Source organism: Oncorhynchus tshawytscha, linkage group LG20 (assembly GCF_018296145.1).
Source record: "Oncorhynchus tshawytscha isolate Ot180627B linkage group LG20, Otsh_v2.0, whole genome shotgun sequence".
Classification (NCBI taxonomy): domain Eukaryota; kingdom Metazoa; phylum Chordata; class Actinopteri; order Salmoniformes; family Salmonidae; genus Oncorhynchus; species Oncorhynchus tshawytscha.
Genome location: NC_056448.1, coordinates 38740002 through 38760787, shown reverse-complemented (window position 1 = coordinate 38760787; position 20786 = coordinate 38740002). Strand labels below are relative to the sequence as shown.

General features: G+C 44.5%; 1 protein-coding gene across 5 annotated transcripts in view; it reads left to right on the top strand.

Moving 5' to 3' along the window:
- The window catches only part of dennd1a (DENN/MADD domain containing 1A), a 158624-nt gene that overhangs the window by 22869 nt on the left and 114969 nt on the right, over nt 1-20786 (top strand). For all 5 annotated transcript variants that reach the window (XM_042302629.1, XM_042302630.1, XM_042302628.1 and 2 more), the window contains exon 3: nt 14563-14606. In XM_042302629.1, the coding sequence (XP_042158563.1) occupies nt 14563-14606 (44 nt within the window). The remainder of the gene's footprint in view (nt 1-14562; nt 14607-20786) is intronic.

Here is a 20786-nt window from a genome sequence, read left to right as displayed (position 1 = left end):
GGTGGGTAGTGTATGGGGCTTTGGTGACAAAACGGATGGCACTGTGATAGACTGCATCCAGTTTGTTGAGTAGAGTGTTGGAGGCTATTTTATAGATGACATCACAGAAGTCGATGATCGGTAGGATGGTCAGTTTTACGAGGGTATGTTTGGCAGCATGATTGAGGACACATGCTAAATATTTTCAGTCTCCTGAGGGGGAATTGGTTTTGCCGTACCCTCTTCACTACTGTCTTGGTGTACTTGGACCATGTTAGTTTGTTGGTGATGTGGACACCAAGGAACTTGAAGCTCTCAACCTGCTCCACAGTCTATGAGAATAGGGGCGTGCGTGGTCCTCTCTTATCATCTCCTTTGTCTTGATCACGTTGAGGGAGAGGTTGTTGTCCCGGCACCACGCGGCCAGGTCTCTGACCTCCTCCCTATAGACTGTCTCGTCGTTGTCGGTGATCAGGCCTACCACAGTTGTGTCATCGGCAAATTTAATGATAGTGTTGGAATCGTGCCTGGCCGTGCAGTCATTAGTGAACAGGAAGCACAGCAGGAGACTGAGCACGCACCCCTAAGCGGCCCCCGTGTTGAGGATCAGCGTGGCGGATGTGTTGTTACCTACCCTTACCACCTAGGGGCGGCCCGTCAGGAAGTTCAGTAACCAGTTGCAGAGGGGGTGTTTAGTCCCAGGGTCCTTAGCTTAGTGGTGAGCTTTGAGGGCACTATGGTGTTGAATGCTGAGCTGCAGTCAATGAATGGCATTCTCACATACAGTGGGGAGAACAAGTATTTGATACACTGCCGATTTTGCAGGTTTTCCTACTTACAAAGCATGCAGAGGTCTGTAATTTTTATCATAGGTATACTTCAATTGTGAGAAACAGAATCTAAAACAAAAATCCAGAAAATCACATTGTATGATTTTTAAGTAATTCATTTGCATTTTATTGCATGACATAAGTATTTGATCACCTAACAACCAGTAAGAATTCCGGCTCTCACAGACCTGTTAGTTTTTCTTTAAGAAGCCCCCCTGTTCTCCACTCATTACCTGTATTAACTGCACCTGTTTGAACTCGTTACCTGTATAAAAGACACCTGTCCACACACTCAATCAAACAGACTCCAACCTCTCCACAATGGCCAAGACCAGAGAGCTGTGTAAGGACATCAGGGATAAAATTGTAGACCTGCACAAAGCTGGGATGGGCTACAGGACAATAGGCAAGCAGCTTGGTGAGAAGGCAACAACTGTTGGCGCAATTATTAGAAAATAGAAGAAGTTCAAGATGACTGTCAATCACCCTCTGTCTGGGGCTCCATGCAAGATCTCACCTCGTGGGGTATCAATGATCATGAGGAAGGTGAGGGATCAGCCCAGAACTACAAGGCAGGACCTGGTCAATGACCTGAAGAGAGCTGGGACCACAGTCTCAAAGAAAACCATGAGTAACACACTACGCCGTCATGGATTAATCCTGCAGCGCTCGCAAGGTCCCCCTGCTCAAGCCAGCGCATGTCCAGGCCCTTCTGAAGTTTGCCAATGACCATCTGGATGATCAAGAGGAGGAATGGGAGAAGGTCATGTGGTCTGATGAGACAAAAATAGAGCTTTTTGGTCTAAACTCCACTCCCCATGTTTGGAGGAAGAAGGAGGATGAGTACAACCCCAAGATAACATCCCAGCTGTGAAGCATGGAGGTGGAAACATTATTTGAGGATGCTGGGACTATGGTGGTCCTATGGTGGTCCTATGGTGGTGAAACAGGGACTATGGTGGTCCTCTTGAAACATGTTGGTATTACAGACTCGGACAGGAAGAGGTTGAAAATGTAAGTGAAGACACTTGCCAGTTGGTCAGCGCTTGCTCGGAGTACACGTCCTGGTAATCCGTCTGGCCCTGCGGCCTTATGAATGTCGACCTGTTTAAAGGTCTTACTCATATCGGCTGCGGAGAGCCTGATCACACAGTCTTCCGGAACAGCTGGTGCTCTCATGCATGTTTCAGTGTTATTTGCCTCGAAGCGAGCATATAAGTAGTTTAGCTCATCTGGTAGGCTTGTGTTACTGAGCAGCTCTCGGCTGTGCTTCCATTTGTAGTCTTATGGTTTTAAAAAATGATAATGGAAGCGTGCGTAACTTTACATTATAAATGGCAGCAGAGTATTTTTCTCTCTGATTGTGTGCTAGTGTGTTTTGCGCTCGAAGCGGTCACGGCCAGCCGTTAGATCCTTTCCTCTCATATGCAGACGTGCACGATGATTTATGTCCACACTCTTTTGTCTGTGCCCTTGTGTGTGACACGCTGCATACTGCACACACCATGCACGGCCCCTTCGTTTGATTTCTCACTCTCATGTGGATGTTTTCTCCCGTTTCTCAATCCCAAGCGCCGGATTTCTCTCCTCAATTACAGCATTTGCAGTCCTTGGAGACCCTCGTCTGCAGTCGGCGGCAAAGCCCCCCCCCCCCTATTCCGTTCCCTACCACCCCTTCTCAGCCAGCAGAAGTCCTATTACAACACACAGACCAAGGCCGCGAGTTTGTTCCCCTTTACAAAGAGCACAATTAAACACGGGCAGATGAGAAAGGACCAGGGAGGTCTCGCTGCACCCGGGATACCTTTTTAAAAATGCAGATGGTCTTATTGACGGCTGTCTGTGTTCTTCGCCACTTTCCTCATCCTTTATCCGCTATGATTGGTCTGGACAGGGCTAATGGCTGGAGCTGCCTCAGCAGTTTGTGTCCTTTCATCTTTTTCTCCCTTTTTTTTCTGGTCAGGTGTTTTTTGAGGTGTGTGTGTGTGTGTGAATAGTGTCTGAAGGCATGCATCTGAATTCATTTATCATCCTTAGTAGGTTTTAATATTCTCTGCTCCCACTACTCAGAAAAAGTTATCTCAATCAGTAATGAAAACCATCTCTGGAGTTTGCCAAATGGAGGCTTCTTCGTTTGCCCACTAATGGGAGCACTCCAAGTATGGTTAATTGAACGATAATAGGTGCTTTTACATGACTACAAGGATGGCTGTTGAAACAGATTGAAAAAAAAACCACAAACCCATTTGAAGGTTTAACGTTTAGCACCAGACTTCACTTTCACCAGAAAATGATTGCAGAAGGTTTCCCCTCAATGTGAACATATGCTGAGACAAAGAAAAACATGTCTGGTATCATGATGAGGTGGGAAGAATCTGTATTTAGACCAATACACCAAACTACAGACATCTAAGAATGTCCATAGACTAGAGCCGAAGCTATCCTGTGCCTGAACATGCACTGTGCTCAGTAAACTACATAACATTCAGATTTAGTCCTGCGTATGTTTATAGGGCTATTGAATGGGAAAAGAGTCAATAGGCAACAAATAGGCAACATTGTCCAGGCCTCTGCAGGAGAAGGGGTTACTGTCTGCCAGTGTTGGTCACTACCCTTGTAGTTCTCATCTGTCAATGCTGAGAGCCAGCCTACTGACGTTGGGGAGGAGGGATGGCTCAAGGTAAAGCTGCCTCGTGAGTTAAAGCTGACCCTGAGGCGCAGCCTCTCAGGGAGGCCTTGTGCAATATCCTGTTAGAGCGCCATGCAAATCTGTACTGCGCTCCCCCCTGAGCAGGCGGCTGGCACCGGTGGACTCTCTCTCTGTCTCTCTCTCTCGCTCTGTCTCTCTCTCTCTCTCTCTCTCTCTCTCTCTCTCTCTCTCTCTCTCTCTCTCTCTCTCTGTTTTTTTACACACACACACACACACACACACACACACACACACACACACACACACACACACACACACACACACACACACACACACACACAGTAGAGCTGATGGACTAAGCCAATGCCCCCTCCCCTTCTCCCCCACCCTCATTGTGCACAGTCCAAACACAAGTCGCCATTCAAATTAAGCTAGAAAACTTTAAGAATTTTCCTTGAAAGGCCTCAAAACTTTGTTCAGATCCTTTTTCATTTGATAGCTTGCTAGAGCCTCTTTGTAGGCTGGTTGCCCTGTTGGTAATCTCGTTCCCAGACACGAAGAGTCTGGTGGACTGACACGTCAAACTTTGCCTTCATTAGTCTATACAAAAAGATTGGGAGAAACTCCTGATGCATAGACATCAGAGTCCTGCACTGGCATGAATGTCAAGCCCTACCCATGATGTTCAGGCCCTACCCATGATGTTCAGGCCCTACCCATGATGTTCAGGTCCTACCCGTGATGTTCAGGTCCTACCCGTGATGTTCAGGCCCTACCCGTGATGTTTAGGCCCTACCCGTGATGTTTAGGCCCTACCCGTGATGTTCAGGCCCTACCCGTGATGTTCAATGTTCAGGCCCTACCCATGATGTTCAGGCCCTACCCAGGCCCAATTGCTTCTGCAAAATTTAAGGCCCTGCCTGAACCCGAAATTAGAAATAACTTATTCTGTTAGTATCCATTAGCTGCTTGTCTGTCTGTCCTTACCTGTGCTGCTGGCGCTCTGCTTGTCTGTCTGTCCTTCCCTGTGCTGCTGGCGCTCTGCTTGTCTGTCTGTCCTTCCCTGTGCTGCTGGCGCTCTGCTTGTCTGTCTGTCCTTCCCTGTGCTGCTGGCGCTCTGCTTGTCTGTCTGTCCTTCCCTGTGCTGCTGGCGCTCTGCTTGTCTGTCTGTCCTTCCCTGTGCTGCTGGCGCTCTGCTTGTCTGTCTGTCCTTCCCTGTGCTGCTGGCGCTCTGCTTGTCTGTCTGTCCTTCCCTGTGCTGCTGGCGCTCTGCTTGTCTGTCTGTCCTTCCCTGTGCTGCTGGCGCTCTGCTTGTCTGTCTGTCCTTCCCTGTGCTGCTGGCGCTCTGCTTGTCTGTCTGTCCTTCCCTGTGCTGCTCGCGCTCTGCTTGTCTGAGTATCCATAGTAACACCTGTGCTTGCTGTTCTGCTCAATGGCGAGACAGAGAGCCGTTAGCTGTTTGCTACTTTTCATCACTCTAAACTCCGACAAAACTCAAGGAACATGATTATTTTCGGTCAAATAATCTCGCCTGTGGACAATGTTCTGGTCTTATATTTGACGAGGATTATTTACCTTTATTTCAACAGGGAAGTCATATTGAGATTAAAGTCTCTTTTACAAATGAGCCCTGCACAGTACAAAATAAGCACATCAATAGACAAGCACAGACCAACATAAATATATTTTTACAAAAATAATACACATTAACATACAAAACACAGTCAACTTAAACAAACACATTATTCATTATAGAAAATCCTCTGTTAGCTGTCTGAACTGCCCCAGGGACACCAAAGCATCATTTGGAAAATCATTCCAAACATAGGGTGCAAGGAAACCAGAGGCTGATTCACCTAACTCTGTAGACAGCAAGGAGTCTCTAGATTTAACCAACCCTGTTATTTCCCTAACTCTGTAGACAGCAAGGAGTCTCCACAGTTAACCAACCCTGTTATTTCCCTAACTCTGTAGACAGCAAGGAGTCTCCACAGTTAACCAACCCTGTTATTTCCCTAACTCTGTAGACAGCAAGGAGTCTCCACAGTTAACCAACCCTGTTATTTACCTAACTCTGTAGACAGCAAGAAGTCTCCACAGTTAACCAACCCTGTTATTTACCTAACTCTGTAGACAGCAAGGAGTCTCTAGAGTTAACCAACCCTGTTATTTCCCTAACTCTGTAGACAGCAAGGAGTCTCTAGAGTTAACCAACCCTGTTATTTACCTAACTCTGTAGACAGCAAGGAGTCTCCACAGTTAACCAACCCTGTTATTTCCCTAACTCTGTAGACAGCAAGGAGTCTCCACAGTCAACCAACCCTGTTATTTCCCTAACTCTGTAGACAGCAAGAAGTCTCCACAGTTAACCAACCCTGTTATTTCCCTAACTCTGTAGACAGCAAGAAGTCTCCACAGTTAACCAACCCTGTTATTTCCCTAACTCTGTAGACAGCAAGAAGTCTCCACAGTTAACCAACCCTGTTATTTACCTAACTCTGTAGACAGCAAGGAGTCTCTAGAGTTAACCAACGCTGTGAACAGGTTTGATAACTTGACATTTTAAATTTAGGTAAGTCGGAAGCTTGTGGATCAGGGCTTTGTATACAAAAATAGAGTAATTATGTGATCTACGTGAATTCAAGGAGGTCCAGCCAACCTTTTGTGAATTATGCAATGATGGCAACATGACACCATGATATGTGCTGCACAGCAGAGCACGAGGAAATGGCTCACCTTCAAAATGTTAATAATGAATTTAGTGATGCCCTAACCGTACCCTAGTTATTGAAGAAAAACAGTAGCCAACTGGAGGACCTGTTTTTTCCTGTTCTGCTCAAGTGCACATGAAGTAAAGAGATAATATATTTATCCCAGGTCAAAGCCTCTTTATCAATTGCTAAAGCTAGCTGTCACCCTTTACACCATGTACTGCAACCATATCGGATACTGTGTATATGTGCAAACCAATGCACAACTCATCCACTGATGCTCATTGGCCAACTATCAACGTCTTTGAAAGTTACTACCCCAAAGCCTTCTCAGTGTAAAGCCCTCCTTCACTCGAGTATCGAAACCCACAACTGGTTTTGCTCAGGGATTTCGTGCACCATTAAATCACTCTTGACTGGGCATCATCTGTTCTCGCTTGAAAGAAAAAAGGCGGTTTCATTAGAGGTGAGGGATCTTTAAATGTAATTCTCCTCTTTTCCAAATAATCCAAACAACCATTCCACCACCACTGGTGTTCTTCCAAAGGGCTTGGTGTTCCCAGCCGTGCCATAAAACATGGTGCGTTATTAAGCAAAGTCTCTGGGAGCGAACGCCCATGACATCAGGCCCATGACATCAGGCCCATGACATCAGGCCCATGACATCAGGCCCATGACATCAGGCCCATGGCATCAGGCCCATGACATCAGGCCCATGACATCAGGCCCATGACATCAGGCCCATGACATCAGGCCCATGACATCAGGCCCATGACATCAGGCCCATGACATCAGGCCCATGACATCAGGCCCATGACATCAGGCCCATGACATCAGGCCCATGACATTAGGCCCATGACATTAGGCCCATGACATCAGGCCCATGACATCAGTTTTAGGTGGAGGATCAGGATCAACTCGAGCGTGTCGGTGCTTCTCGCCTATTTCAGGCTCTCAGTTGTTCCTTTGAAACATTCCAATTTTTTTATTTCTGTGTTTTCGGTCATATTATAGCCACAAGGTCTGTGTCATTGTTTTTAGAGGCTGGCCAAGTGTGGGGGAAACCACCGCGGGTGTCTTGTGTTCTCTGCAGACATAGAGACACACACCCTTCCCCGCTGTGATTTTTTGCACAGATTTATTTTGAGGAGTAATGATGGGGTGAGACGAGAGGGTATACCACCTCCTTCCCTCCCAAGACCCCTTTTCTGGCTTCCCAGAGGCCCCCCTCACCTCACCCTTCCCCTCGTCAGGGAGCCAGACTGCCGTCCTCATGGCAGGGGAGAGAGAGCCAGGATGGACGTGGTCCTGTGTTTGTCTTCTCCCGCTGGGCCACCCGAAAGACGAGCCTCCCTCCCTCCCACCCTCCCCCTCCCTCCAAGGGTGTGTTTGGGAGGTGGTAGGGGTGTTATGTAGTATAGTCTCTACGGTCATTGAAACTATAGGGGAGTTCCTCTCCAACATCTCCCCCCACTTTACCCCCAACCCTACTCAAGGCTGCTCAGAGGCCATGCCAGCTGCTACCTCTCGCTGCTGCACCTCGTTGAGACCTGTCGCCTGGCAACTGTCGCCAGGGTTGGGCAGCCCACGGCGGCGCTAAGGAGCACTCTGGGGATCCGTCACCATTCACCCCCCAACACCACCCTGCTGACCCCCTCCCCAGAGGACCGCAAGAGGAAGCACTCAACGAGGGGCAGGAAGTTTTATGCCACTCGAAAAAATAAATGGGCCCATTATATGTTTTCGTTTAGTATTTCTTTGCCTCCTGTCGTTTGCGAGCTGCAGTGTGGAGAGAGAGAGAGAGAAAGATCATTCATTGAGTATTTGAAATACCTTCAAAAATTTGTTGAAGGAAAAATATTATTTGTTTCAAATGTTTGGCTCAGTAAATAACATCAGTCTGTTTTCCATCCTTAGCTTGTCCACCAGTTACATTTGTGTAAGCTTTGTTCTGGCATCCTTGGTCACTCTTGCCCGGTAAATTTCAGGCGAAGTCGTGAAGACAGTTGGTGTCTCAGGTGAAGATGCATGCCATGCCACCTGCAGTAATAGGAACTACCATTTAAACACAATTCAGTCCAAGTGGGTATTTTATATCTTGTTTAGTTTATTTCAAAAAAGTACAAATGTTTTTAACTTCTGCTAGTTAAGTGCAAGCAGTGTTAGTCTTGCTATTTTGTCTCTGGATTTATTTAGTATTTCGCCCTGCCCCATCTCATCCGACCTAACCTCCAAAAGTACAGATATAATAGAGTAAAGTATAATATAGAAAAAAAGAGAATATAGAAAAGCCTATCTGTACTATACCTGCACTCTCCTCTATCCTCCTCGAGACAGACCTAGTGATTTAAGTGGAGCTCCAGCAGGAGGGTTTGGGGAATTGTTACCTGTGTGCGAGCAAGGTCAGCAGTTCTCTGTTGACTCAATTTGTGGAGTCAACACAGCCTGGCTGCCTCCGAGTGCCCCGTTCCCAGAGCCCTGGGGGACTAGGCCCTGATCATTGGACAGATCCTCCCCCCTACCCCCTCCCTCCTCCCAGCACAGGCTATAGCCCCAACCAACCCTAGACAGGCTATAGCCCCAACCAACCCTAGATCTCTTTATTTTGAGGATTAGGAAAGGAGAGGTGGGAATGCACAGAAAGAGCCATAAATCATACTGAAAGAAAGAGAGGAGAGTTACATGTTTTGTGTGTTTTTGGGGGGAGGCCGTAGAGGTTTTGCCTTTCGCCAGATTCTGACTTTAGTATGGTGGTCCTCATAGCTTGTGGGACATAGGTAGAGAAGGTGCCCGTACAATGCTATTATGGAGTTGATTATGAGAAAAGTGCCTAAGCAAAGAAGATGCAGATTGAAACTTTAGATGTTTGTCAGTCCCTTGTAGCCTTTAGGCCAGAGTTTGTCAGTCCTTTGTAGCCTTTAGGCCAGAGTTTGTCAGTCCCTTGTAGCCTTTAGGCCAGAGTTCTTCAACGTTATTCTAGCAAGGAAGTAATGGATGGAAAAGGTAAGGATGCATTTGAAAGTATTCAAACATGCCCACAATCTTGTTCTCGGCATTGCCTTAAGTCTCAGTCATAATACAATTGGAGTCTTGCAGGAAAGCCTTTCTTGCCATTCTTTGTAATTCGTCGCCGCTACATGTTCCCATCCTCTAAGCCGGAAAAAAGCTGAAAGGGGTCAGGGACTCGGATTAGTTCTTGAGACCCCTCCTCCCAAAAAAGAACTACTCTGATCAAACAGAACAGTTTGACTTTAAAATCCTGTGAAATCAGGTAATAAGATTATAGGCCTCTCATCCTAAAGAACAACTCTGTCTTTCATACACACACACATATTTTATCTACATCATTAAAGTCTGAATTATTGTGGTTGCACAACTGTTGTGTTATTTCTGTTTGCACCTGTTTCAGGTGGGAGACAAAGCTAAACATATAAAGAAATCTGTATAAACATTAAGAAAAACCCTTTAATGAGGTGTTCTAAAACTTTTGACCAGTAGTGTAGTTGCCGTCACAAACTCCAAACTACACACCGTTGTCACTGACTAGTTGGATATTCATTTCTCACTGAGCAAAACATTTCTATATAATAAAGTGTTCTTATAAATTCATTTTTTATCTCTGTAACCTTCATTTGACTTATTTTTCCCACCACCTGTTCTTGATTAATTTGACCTGTTGACCTCAAACTTTGTTTTCATGTGGTAAGTTGTTGAGTTCTAGTGTCACAGCAGGTATTTGTAAGAGACATAACAGACTTTTGTGAAAGAGGAATTTAGTAAATCCTTACATCAATAAAGTGTGTGTGAGGAGGTCTGTGGCGGTCATTACATTTTGTTAGCCAGTTATTGCAAAAGACTGCCGGTCTCACGGTAATTGACCGTTAATTAACATAAACACGTTTAGCATCTCCAGGCCTCCAACATCTACATTTAAAAAAGTATGATAAATCAATTTAATATACACCATCACAATAAATCCGTTATTTATTTTAGGCAGGTCTAAGAAATATATAGGAAGAAAATGTATTTCAGATGAACAGAATATGAGTTGGCCTACTGTATGTTATCTATTTGGTTTTGCTCCATGCCAAAGGCTGTAGGCTTGTTCATTTAGCAGACAACATATGCTCATAAGTCTCATGCCATTATTTTATATTATATGATTTTATAGTAAGAAGAATATAATTAAACTTAAGTGAGTGCATATGAAGTGGCTATGTTGAGTATAAATGTGCTAATTTGAAACAGGTCCTATATGCTAGATTTGGAATTATTTGAAACTTTATTAGCGAATGATACAAACCTTAGAATGTCTTAGTAATCAAAACATATATGAGCTGCATGATGGGACTATAGGATATTGATGATTTGAGAAAGTCGCAAAAAAAGCTTGCGTTTCCTTGCCTCAGGTTGCATATGCAGTTCTCTCATCAAGTGGTCATATTTTCACCCATCAGACTATTCTCAATAGACTATTCTCTCTTGTCTTTACTGATATGTAAAATGAGTTTTGATTTAGAATGGTCCGTTATTAAATAGGCAGGAACAGGGGCAGGAACAGGAACAGGTGCAGGAACAGGTGCAGGAACAGGTGCAGGAACAGGTGCAGGAACAGGGGCAGGAACAGGGGCAGGAACAGGGGCAGGAACAGGGGCAGGAACAGGGGCAGGAACAGGGGCAGGAACAGGGGCAGGAACAGGGGCAGGAACAGGGGCAGGAACAGGGGCAGGAACAGGGGCAGAAAGACATGTCATCAGTTTGCACTTCAATAGCAAATGGAGGCTGCTTTACCACTGGTAAATGTTTCAATCAGGCCGGTTTTATAGCAGAGCATATTCTTAATATGAACAGCTGAGAAATACATATAGTAGCAGCTGGGATCCTCCTCTTTTTAGTAGCTGTGCTTATAAACACATGTATTTAACTTTCAATCCACGCATCAACCACTGTTAGAGGAGCATGCAGCCTCGACGGGATATTCTGCCCTAAATCTGAATGACCCGGGCCCTCCAGCCCTGTTCCTGCAGCCACCCACTGCTTCATTTTGGAGTTTAGGCTAGACCAATTATGTACCAAATAAATCTTAAATCAGTTTTTTAAATGTTTTTCTGCCTTGCGTAATATGCACTAGGCTATGTAATTGTATAATGGCACAATCATTATTTTATGTCCATGATACTGTTTTGATAAGTATTTGATGTAATTTTGGATTGCATTCACATTGATGTCAGAGTTGTTAGGACAGTAGAGCCCTGAGTACCACACTATTAGCGACCTGATGGTCGTTAGTGAGTTGGGTACTACCAACGCATGTCCAGAGTGCATAAGAGGAGATTACAGTGACTCAACAGTGGTGTCATTTTACTGCAGAGCCCTTCAGAAGGAGGTCCTCTCTCAGAAACTTTGGCCTCCATGGCCTGTGAAGTGACTGAGTGAGGCAATTTCTCTCTTCTTTTTCTCGGTCTTTTTCTCTCTCACATTTTCTTCTTCAGCTCACCATGCCATCCCCTCCAGTTGATATCATCCATTTTGTGTGTTGGTGTGTGTGTGCAAAAACCTCCCTTGCTAAGAAATTCACAAATTACAACCAACTAAGCTGTCTTAGTTCAGCATCAGTGTTCCCTGTTGTAGTGAATTGTATTCTTTGTATTAGGTTGTGGTTAATATTATACAATCAAACAAATACAGTATCTCACGTTCATTGGCTTGGAGCTAACCTGGCTGGCAGCTTGTGGTGGACTAAAAGAAAACAACACATCTATTTTGGCACTGCAAAAGGTCCAAAGGTTGTCATGGTCATTAGCCAAGCACAAAACTCCCACACTCCTGTTTGGTGCTCTGTCGGAGGTGATGAGACGTGTTCAGTTAGCAGAGAAACAGTACCTCAGTGTACTGTCTTATGAAGCCTTTTATTTCAATGGAGTTTTCACTGAATTGTTTGTCAAATACACAGCTTGTTGTATGTTTCACTCTGACAGTTATAATGCTATCTGGAGTAACTCTTGTTTACAGGAAAGACAGCTAATATGATACAGTGATGCTAATGTTGTGAGGATGAAAGCACCATTTGCTAGTGTTCAATTAATAATTTTGTATATGGAATTTGTCAACTATCTGACACACTCATATTGGCCCTTACATTACCAGCGACATTATCTGCTCTTCACGACCTAAGACTATCCATCATTTAGAATTAGCATTAGCAACCACATCAGCCCTGTTGTTGGCCATCCCAGCTATAACCCTCTCTCATTAATCAACAACACAGTTAGCCTGGAGAGTGCTTCTCAGTGTCCATATCTACCTGCTTATAAAGCTGCTACAGACAGTTAGCCTGGAGAGTGCTGCTCAGTGTCCATATCTACCTGCTTATAAAGCTGCTACAGACAGTTAGCCTGGAGAGTGCTGCTCAGTGTCCATATCTACCTGCTTATAAAGCTGCTACAGACAGTTAGCCTGGAGAGTGCTGCTCAGTGTCCATATCTACCTGCTTATAAAGCTGCTACAGACAGTTAGCCTGGAGAGTGCTGCTCAGTGTCCATATCTACCTGCTTATAAAGCTGCTACAGACAGTTAGCCTGGCTGCTAGAGTGCTGCTGCTCAGTGTCCATATCTACCTGCTTATAAAGCTGACAGTTAGCCTGGAGACAGTTATAAAGCCTGACAGTTAGCCTGGAGAGTGCTGCTCAGTGTCCATATCTACCTGCTTATAAAGCTGCTACAGACAGTTAGCCTGGAGTGTGCCGTTCAGTGTCCATATCTACCTGCTTATAAAGCTGCTACAGACAGTTAGCCTGGAGAGTGCTGCTCAGTGTCCATATCTACCTGCTTATAAAGCTGCTACAGACAGTTAGCCTGGAGAGTGCTGCTCAGTGTCCATATCTACCTGCTTACAAAGCTGCTACAGACAGTTAGCCTGGAGAGTGCTGCTCAGTGTCCATATCTACCTGCTTATAAAGCTGCTACAGACAGTTAGCCTGGAGAGTGCCGCTCAGCGTCCATATCTACCTGCCTATAAAGCTGCCACAGACCAGGGGGAGCCATGTGCGTGTCGTACCCATGCACAGGACTTACACCTGAGATGCAGCTATGCCCATGCAGCTGGCAGACTGCCCCCCCCCCCCAGATGAGCAGATGGACAGACTGGCAGGCGGGTTAGACTGGTAGGGCGGGCAGTTAGCCAAGTGCACAGACGCACATCAGCATCCCGGCAGATATTGTAGACGTCCGTCTGAGTTGGAATTACCTCCGACAGTCTGACTCTTCTGCTCTGTTGTAGCGACAGTCAAGCAGGGACATCATGGTAATGTCATTTAGAGCTGTGTCATAGGCTTGGGCCTTTCATTGATGTGTCAGCAAGGATAGTAGAGGCTTATTTTAGTTTGCCTACTGGTCTTTTCTTTAGAGGATGTCTTGACTGATTCTAGCGACATATTTTAGGATGACATACTTATTAAGTGTACCAAACAGTCAAACTCTCCATCTTTCAGAGAGTTTGGGAAGGTCGTTCCTTTGAATTAAGTGTCTCTGGATTGGAAGAATTAGTGGTGATGTAAGGGATTTTTAGCTTTGGCGGATGCTGGGACCTCAATGTCCTAAGCAGATCCCTGATGTTTCCAGTAATGTAGCCTGGAAGTCTATTGGCTGTGGTTAGTCCAGCAGACAGAGGTGGAACCCAGTCAGCCCCCTCAGGGGTGAGGGTTTTGGTTTGAGCCTTTAGGGAGAGAGAGTTTTGGATTGTTGTCTTTGATTCAGTGACCTTGACAGATTTTACGCTTGTGCAGCTGCCAGAACAAAAATCACAACCATAAATTGAAATACAAGAATTAGCAATCATTTGATGGACAGCACCTTCCGCGGGTCGGTAGAAAGCGGATGTTTACGGATTTCAGGGGTACAGTATTTCCAGCCTAACTTCCGTTTACCATGAAAAACAAATATGGGGACTCCGCTCAGGGGTCTTTTTACACCTGCTATGTTATGTTAGATGGACAAAATGACCTCCCCCCATTCTCATCCCTTAGGTTAGACTTCAACATGCACTCCAGTTGGAGGTTAAGCAAGACAGCTTAGTCCCCCCACACCCCCATCCCCCCCCAACTGAGAAAAGTGGATCATCAAATACACTCCTTTACTTCCTTTTTTCTTTCTCAGCTCTCCTTTTCCGGAGAAAGGGAGGAAGAGGGTGGATGGGTTGGTGGTGGTGGGGGGAAGGCGGGATAGGGGGTAGTAACACCTCCCTCTCTGGCCCCTAATCAGCCAGGCAGCCTCAGCTGCCCTCCTCCGATCCCCTGCCAGGGTCCCTATCATCCTCTGATCAAATATTAATGTGCTCTACTCGGCCTGCTCACTAATCCAAAGCCAATTAATATTATCTGTCAATTATTTACAGATCCGGAGGTGCGGAGGCGATTCCCCGAGGACTACATCGACCAGGTTTGGAATGCATAATTAACTTCCTCTTTTCTATCTCTCTCTCTCATTTTTCTCTCTTCCTCTCACCCTCCCCCTCCCTTTCTTTGCCACTATTTATTTATTCGTTTCTTTAGCTTTTTTCAGCCCCCTTTATCTTGATAGTTTTCTTTTTCCTGGTGTGGCCTATTTTGACTCTTGCTCTTTGACGTCGCCTGTCTCTCTTTTTGTGTGGGTGCGTATCAGCCCCTTTTTATTTTAAACTCTTGCCATTTATGGGGTCTTTTTTTATGGGCGCAAGGGGGAGATGGGACCGGTTGGTGTGTTTGACCCCGTCTCGCTCCCTCGCTGTGTGTGTGTGCGTGCGTGCAATCAGAAGTCCCCACAGTAAAACAAGGAAAAGTCGGGCAAGTGTGGACATTTCGCAGATCCCAACAAGGGAAAAGGCAGTTTTAGGTTTACAATTATGGTTGTGATTAAAAGATAGGGGTTAGTTTTATGATTAGGGGTTTGGGAAAATAGGATTTTGAATGGGAATAAATAGTTTGTTCCCTACAAGGATAGTAAAAGGTGTGTGTACATACAGTAGATGTGTCTGTCTTCGCTAGTATAAAGGACACTACTATTGTCTGTGTACCGGGCAATGCAGACACATGCAGCTTCAGAAATTCATTGTAGCTCCCAAGATTTGAAAAAGGCTAAAGAAATAATATGAATGCAGAGTTGTTTTTATATTTATTTTTTACAGAAACTTGATACAAACTTGACAAACAAACTTTCTTTGTGTTTGAGAAATTGCAATTTCTTTTTTGAAAGAGAAGAGAACTTTCTTGGTTTGTTGCTTTCTTGGTTTATTTGTTTGAGAATCCCCCCGCTTTGTCTTTCTTCAGACAACAAGACGTCTTTGTTGTTTGCGGCGTCTCTCCTGGCTCTGTGGATTCGTTTGCGACTTTGCAGAGCGACGAGAGAGTGGGTGTCGAGTTCTTCTCCGTTGACTAATTGCGCCGTCAGTCACCATAGCCATATGCTTCCTTGATATTGCTAGCATATCTCTGACACCTCCTCTGCATACACACTGTATATTCACACAAAAACACAAACCAAAACTATTCTGTAGACATTTTGTTTGTTTATTACACAAAGGACTACATGGCGTTGCCAGTGAAAAGGTACTTTTGATTAGAAGTAGGAGGGTGCATGTTTCCTCTAATTTTTCTTCCTCCTTTCATCTCTCAAGCATCCAGGGTCATGTTAAATCAATGGCGTATTGACCTGGATCCTACGCGTGTTACCATAGAGCCGTGCCCATAGAATCCTCCGAGGTAGCAACTGGAACTCATTGTCCTGCATGCTCTTCAAAGAGACAGAATGCCAAACATGAATTCAGGTTGCCCTGTTAGTCGAAAAAACAACAACATTCTATTAACCAAGCGGGACACACACGCATGCACAAACGCACACTTGCATGCATGTAGACACACACACACACACACACACACACACACACACACACACACACACACACACACACACACACACACACACACACACACACACACACACACTAATCACGTAGCCTTGTTTATTCCAAGCGAAGCAACCTCCCCCCGCTCGTCTCTCTCTCTCTCTCGTTCTGTTTCCTTCTTGTGCAATTATTTGATGCAGAAGAAAAGCCACATCCTTTGTTGCTAATGGATGTTTCATCCCGGGCCACCTTTGTTCCATACAGTAAAGAATCTGTCTTGAATTACGGGGCCTACGTTGCTCGTTGCTCTAGGAACGAGAAGGGGAAAGAGAGACTGAGATGAAGAGAAAGAGCGAGGAAGAAAAATAGAACGAGAAGTAGAGTTTAAGAATATTGGATAGAGAGGAAAGATGATAGGTAGTGAAAAATTGATAATGATGGCCAACCCTTTGGCTTCCCTTGAGCCGCGATGCCACGCTCCTTCACCCATCCCCCTCTTTGTAGTTCACAGAATGACGGAGGAGCAAGGCCCAAGAGAGAAGAAGAGAGTGAAAAAGAGAGTGAGAAGATGAAAGATGGCTGGAAACAAAAGAGGGTAGCTGGTACCAGTCCCAGTCTCATTCTCATCTGTGGGTTCTTAATGATGTTCCCCCCAAACACACCGCACCCTGCCCAATGGCCAACCCAGTAGCTCCCTTACATCTCTCTAGTTGGCAACAGTATGGCATCAGTCAACTCTCAGCTGGAGCCTCTAGGACAACAGGGTCTGAAACAGCAGCCTATATTCCCTTTATACTGTAGTGCAGCGTTTCCCAAACTCAGTTCCTTGGGTCACCCTGGGTGCACGTTTAGTTTTTTTGCTCTAGCACTACACAGCTGATTCAAATAACCAACTCATCATCAAGCTTTGATGATTTGAATCAGCTGTGTAGCGCTAAGGCACCTCTTTTTGCCAGAACCCTATGTGGTATATCCGAGGCAGCCGTAGATAGTGGGTCGTGGGTTTTACTCATCGGGCATCATCTGAAGGCTTGTGTTTAATGTTAACCAAACGGTCATTTGATTTGATTTGTGTTCAGTTTGCACACTTGGATACTCCTATACAAGGTGTAGGAAAAACTACCCACGACTGTTATTCAGACACACAAGCGTATTAGTTTCTGAAGAGGAGGAATAGTTGCTTGTCATTATCTTGTTCGTCCTTTCTCTCTGCCGCTGATAGATCTCGCCGTTTGCGCAGGGGAATGTAATCGGAAATGTAAATAAGCCGTTTGATACAAAGTGACGGAATAACGAGCGGAATTTCCCTCGCTTCTATCTTCTCTCTCTCTCTCCAATCGCTCCCTCGCTCATAATTAAAACAAAGCTTTCGCCCTGAGTCTCTTCTCTCTCTCACTCGTTTTCTCCATCTCCATCTCCATCCTCTGACACAGCCACATCGCATTGACACATAAGCTTTGAATCCTTTAAATTAGGCAGCTGCTGCTTGTTTTCCTTAACTTAATGCGACAAGGCACTTTTTTCCCCGTAATGGAGAGAAATCGTTTTTTGAAGTTGGGCTGGCTTTGATGTTGCGTGCCGCTAGACCATTTTAACTTCTCCGGCATAGGGGGAAGAATCGAGGCGCCTTTAACAAGGGAATATTCAAATTTGGTGACCTTCTACCAAAAGAAGAAGCAGAAAGGGAAACGGAGGGAGAGAAAGCGGGGGTGTTGAATATTCACATTTGCACACACACACTACAGACGTAGGATCTTCATTTGATCACTCTTTTGTCGCTGAAAATGTTCCTGCACAGCAGGAAATGCAAACGTGTAGTGCATTCATGTTTTAACAAGGATTCTAAAGTTTGTAATTTCCACTTTAAAATGCCAGACTTAATTTGCCCTAAAGAAAAATGTTTCAACCCCTACAAAAATGTCCATTAATTATATTCCACATAATAATTCACATGTCCTGTTGCTGCAGGATTATTTTCCTGCTGTAGCAAACTGGCTCAAATTAAAATCCTACATCTGTAACACACAAACTGCGGGAAGTAACCAACCACCAATAATGACCTCTGATCTCCATGACAACTTCACCTGGAGACCTTGATGACACTGGCACATAATCTATCAACAACTGGCGATAGTGATTAAAAGGTCTTATCTAGAGGCATTAGATGTCCACATTAGGCTAAGTCGTCTCTTTCAGAAGAAAAATGTGTGCGTAGATAAAATTAACTCACCACCATATCACCAACTCCGGCAAAGTGTCAAGCTCATGAAATAGGCTAGATTTGTGGTGTAGGATTACATTTCCCAAAGACCTGACCTCAGATCAGTGTTACATCTTATTCCCTACACATTAAGCCTTCAGGTAAGGTAACGTTAGCTGAACCTCTACCTGACGCCAGATTTGTGGAGTGCAGCTTAATCCCATCTACTAGTAAACCCATCATTACCCCTGTGTGGGAAAAATATGGCTGCTTATTGTGCCTTCATCCTGAAGGGAGATAATTGTGATGTGGTTTTCCCAGTGCTTGTCTGACGGTCTGGGGTGTATCTCTTAATTGCGGCTCACCTTAGCGTGGCTTGGCGTCGGCTCCTGGGGACACCTGGCTGCACATATGGCATCAGTTACCGACGTAGGTGAAGGCAACCGTTAAGCATCTGGAGCAGGGGAGGGAGGTATTGGAGGGAGAGAGAGAGAGCGAGCAAGTAGATGAAAACATAGAAAACCCGGCTGTCTGAGAAATGGAAGTGTTCCAAGAATTGTATGTTGTTAAGGCATGAGGTTCAAATGTGAAGATGTGCAAAGTGAGTTGGTGGACAAAATGCGAAACTCCCATGAGTGGAAAGATGACACTGCATGCATAAAGAGAGAGACAGGGAAAGAGACAGGGAGAGTGACACCCAGTAACTGTTCTTCCTCATTTGACTTCCAACAGCAAACACGCAATGAAACTGTCACGCCCTGACCATAGTAGAGGTCGACCGATTAATCGGAATGGACGATTTAATTAGGGCTGATTTCAAGTTTTCATAACAATCGGAAATCTGTATTTTTGGGTGCCGATTTTGCAGATAAAAAATGTAAAAAAGTTTTTATTTTTATACCTTTATTTAACTAAGCAAGTCAGTTAAGAACACATTCTTAGTTTCAATTACGGCCTAGGAACCGTGGGTTAACTGCCTTGTTCAGGGGCAGAACGACAGATTTTCACCTTGTCAGCTCGGGGGAACCAATCTTGCAACCTTACAGTTAACTAGTTCAACGCTATAACCACCTGCCTCTTGTTGCACTCCGCAAGGAGACTGCCAGTTACGCGAATGCAGTAGAAGCCAAGGTAAGTTGCTAGCTAGCATTAAACTTCTCTTATAAAAAACAATCAATCAATCATAATCACTAGTTATAACTACACATGGTTGATGATATTACTAGTTTATCTAGCGTGTCCTGCATTGCATATAATCGATGCAACGCTGGGGGATGATTTAAGAAAAGCGCATTTGCTAAAAAAGCACAATCGTTGGACGACTGTACCTAACCATAAACACCAATGCCTTTCTTAAAATCAATACACAGAAGTACATATTTTTAAATCTGCATATTTAGCTAAAAGAAATTCAAATTAGCAGGCAATATTAACCAGGTGAAATTGTGTCACTTCTCTAGCGTTCATTGCACATTCAGAGTCAGGGTATATGCAACAGTTTGGGCAGCCTGGCTCATTGCGAACTGCCAGAATTGTACGTAATTATGACATAACATTGAAGGTTGTACAACGTAACAAGAGTATTTAAAATACCGAACGGTTCCGTATTTCACTGAAATAATAAACGTTTTGTTTTCGAAATGATTGTTTCCGGATTCGACCATATTAATGACCAAAGGCTCGTATTTCTGTGTGTTATGTTATAATTAAGTCTATGATTTGATAGAGCAGTTTGACTGAGCGATGGTAGGCAGCAGCAGGCTCGTTAGCATTCATTCAAACAGCACTTTTGTGCGTTTTGCCAGCAACTCTTAGGAAGCACAGCGCTGTTTATGACTTCAAGCCTATCAGCCTAATGGCTGGTGTAACCAATGTGAAATGGCTAGCTAGTTAGCGGGGTGCGCGCTAATAGCGTTTCAAACGTCACTCGCTCTGAGACTTGGAGTAGTTGTTCCCATTGCTCTGCAAGGGCCGCAACTTTTGTGGATCGATGGGTATACCACTGCTTCGAGTGTGGCTGTTGTCGATGTGTTCCTGGTTCGAGCCCAGGTAGGGGCGAGGAGAGGGACGGAAGCTATACTGTTACACTGGCAATACTATAGTGCCTTTAAGAACATAAAATAGTCAAAGGTATATGAAATAAAAATGTTATAGAGTGAAATAGTCCTATAAATACTATATTAACTACAACCTAAAACCTCTTACCTTGGAATATTGAAGTCTCATGTTAAAAGGAATATATGTTCTCATGTTCTGGGCAAGGAACTCAAACGTTAGCTTTTTTACATGGCACATATTGCACTTTTACTTTTCCAACACTTTGTTTTTGCATTATTTAAACCAAATTGAACATGTTTCATTATTTATTTGAGGCTAAATAGATTTTTATTGATGTATTATATAAAGTTAAAATAAGTGTTTATTCAGTATTGTTGTAATTGTCATTATTACAAATACATTTTTTTTTTTAAATCGTCCGATTAATCGGCATCGGCGTTGAAAAATCATAATCGGTCGACCTCTAGACCATAGAGAGCTT